This window comes from Otolemur garnettii, unplaced genomic scaffold (genome assembly GCF_000181295.1).
Source record: "Otolemur garnettii isolate 467f Iridium unplaced genomic scaffold, OtoGar3 scaffold00069, whole genome shotgun sequence".
In the NCBI taxonomy this organism is placed as follows: Eukaryota; Metazoa; Chordata; class Mammalia; order Primates; family Galagidae; genus Otolemur; species Otolemur garnettii.
The window spans coordinates 4615413-4618059 of record NW_003852464.1 but is presented as its reverse complement, the minus strand read 5'-3'; the positions used below and the strand labels follow the sequence as shown (position 1 = coordinate 4618059).

At 39.9% G+C, this 2647-nt stretch overlaps 1 protein-coding gene across 1 annotated transcript in view; it reads left to right on the top strand.

The window, feature by feature from the left end:
• Positions 1 to 2647, top strand: part of ADGRA3 (adhesion G protein-coupled receptor A3) — a gene marked incomplete at its 5' end in the record, with an annotated part of 107839 nt that overhangs the window by 64774 nt on the left and 40418 nt on the right. The window contains 2 exons of the mRNA XM_023515341.1: positions 828 to 1029; positions 1941 to 2096. Coding sequence (XP_023371109.1) covers positions 828 to 1029; positions 1941 to 2096 — 358 coding nt within the window. The remainder of the gene's footprint in view (positions 1 to 827; positions 1030 to 1940; positions 2097 to 2647) is intronic.

Sequence of the window (2647 nt, the reverse complement as noted above, 5' to 3'; positions counted from 1 at the left end):
TGCCTGTAACCCAGTGTTTCGGTGTGAATCTTTCAAATCGCAGGTGAAGAAGCAATAGTAACTTCATTAGCTCGGCGAGTTTGTCACTGCTATTTTTTTGTCCTTAAAAAAATTATCTTTGGGCTGCACCTGTGGCTCAAGGGAGTAGGACGCCAGCCCCATATGCTGGAGGTGGCAGGTTCAAACCCGGCCAAAAACTGGAGGGAAAAAAAAAATGTATATATCTTTGACATGAGTATATGGAAATCAACATTTATTATCACCAACAAGTCTTTTATGTAGATTAACTATTTGTCTATAATATTTATATTGCATGCTTTCACGTGAAATATATACCATTGGTTAATTTTGTTATATTCAAAATTTGAAAATAATCCCAATATGTTTACTATCTATGGTATATTTTCTGGTTTACTTATAGTGTTGGAGGGCTTTATATTTTTCAAAACCAAAGGAACATCTAGATGTTTAACTGATTAATGAATTGTTAATTTTTTTGTCACTCCTGAAGATACGATACAGAGAAACTCCCACTGCACTGACAAGATGTAGTTTAGTATTGCTGATCTATTTATGTAGTTTTTGGTAATGAAGTCTGTTTGGTGTGACTGATATTATAATTTAGTGGTTATTAAATACGTCCAATTTCATTCCTAGTTTTGGAAAAATACAGTTCAAATAACAAAGTTCATGCAACCCAGTTTCAGTAACTCAAGTTGATAGGATGGAACTGACCTGACGTGTCCTGACCTCAGACTTGTCCCTTCACTATTGTTATAGTTGACGGGCCTCTGTTTTCTTGCTCTATTCCGTCTCCATCTCTCTAGATGGCCCAGGACGTTGGCGGGCATCACCGCATACCTGCAGTGCACTCGGAACACCCACGGCAGTGGGATCTATCCCGGAAGCCCGCAGGATGAGAGGAAGGCTTGGCGCAGATGTGACAGAGGTGGCTTTTGGGCAGATGATGATTATTCTCGCTGTCAATATGCAAATGATGTCACGAGAGTTCTTTATATGTTTAATCAGGTAAGTAGAGAATCTTGCCATTTATTCAGGTCGTGAATAAAACATGGTATTCAAATCAAATAAATAAGATTCTTTTCCAGAGTACTAGGTACAGTAAAAGGACTTGGTGCTCTGACTTCCATTGACTTATCTGTCTTGTGGATCAGGTCTCGTCTTAACCTGTGGTCAAGGCCTCTTCCTTTCCAGTCACGGCCTGACTTTGTGTCTTAGTTTGAGTATTTTTATCATCTGTATCCACCGGACAAAATCCCAGCCATCCTTCAAGTCTATGTGGAAACCGACCTCTTGGGGTCCTTTTATAATTCCTCTGTTGAAAGCGATCCCTTAGAACACTTGTACTACTCATAAGCCTTTTATCTTTGCTTCTGGGCATCTTTTCAAACCTGACCAGACTGGAGGCAAGTGGAGATGGCTCCTGCGTAAGATATTTTCTTCTGGTCCTTAGCATCTAGTATCTCCTTTTTGTGATGGTTGGTGCTCAGTGTTTGAGCCAATAGCTAAACAAATATAAAACATTGCTGGCAATGGATGGCAGTAAACCAGAGTGCCAAATACGTGGTTTATACTCCCAGGTGGAATACTCAGAAATGGCTTTATTAAGCAATTGAGATCAAAATATGTGTAGAATTTGGATAAGCAAAGAGGAGGTAGATGGCATAATAGGTTAACTTGATGTATTTTTATCTATTACTGTGTTCCATTCCAAATTTAAAAAAATTCTCTGTAATTCATTGCCATTAAAATTCTAGTTTTCTTGGGCCTGAAAAAGCATAAAAGGTCTGGATAATTCTATAAGAAAGAGCTTTTCAGTTCATTGTCAGGTGTTAAAATGCAAAGTTAAAGTGTCAGGATTCTGTTGATCATTTTGCTAATGTCCCTTTTGTCGATCATTTTTGCCTTTTCAACCTTAGATGCCCCTCAATCTCACAAACGCTGTGGCAACAGCCCGTCAGCTCCTGGCTTACACCGTGGAAGCTGCCAACTTTTCTGACAAAATGGATGTTATATTTGTAGCCGAAATGATAGAAAAATTTGGAAGATTTACAAAGGAGGAAAAATCAAAAGAGGTATTTTTTTTTTAAGTTCAAACTTACAGAAAACAGTGTCAACAAGTGGTAATGTGATCGATTTGAATTTATATTTTTAGAGCCTATTTACATTGTTACATTTGAACTACGTAAGTTTTTAAATTTCCAGAATTATTTTGTTGAGAAACTTCTGCCTCATCTACTACATACAGTCACCTATTTGTTCAGTTCTTGGGCATTAAGGTGTAGCAGAGGGAACCAATGGGAGGACAGCATTCTGCCTCCACCTTGTGGATTGGCCGGGGCTGGCTGGCTGGAGCCTTCTGGGATTTCTGTTCTGGACATTAAGATATAGGTATACCCTGGGTATAGCAGAGGTAGCCAATGGGAAGACTGCATTCTGCCTCTGCCCTGTGGATTGGCCAGTGCTGCCTGGCTGGAGCCTTCTGGGATTTCTGTTCTGGACATTAAGGTATAGGTATACCCTGGGTTGGGTATAGCAGAGGGAGCCAATGGGAAGGCAGCATTCTGCCTCTACCTTGAGGATTGGCTGTGGCTACCAGACTGGAGCCTTCTGGGATTTCTGTTCT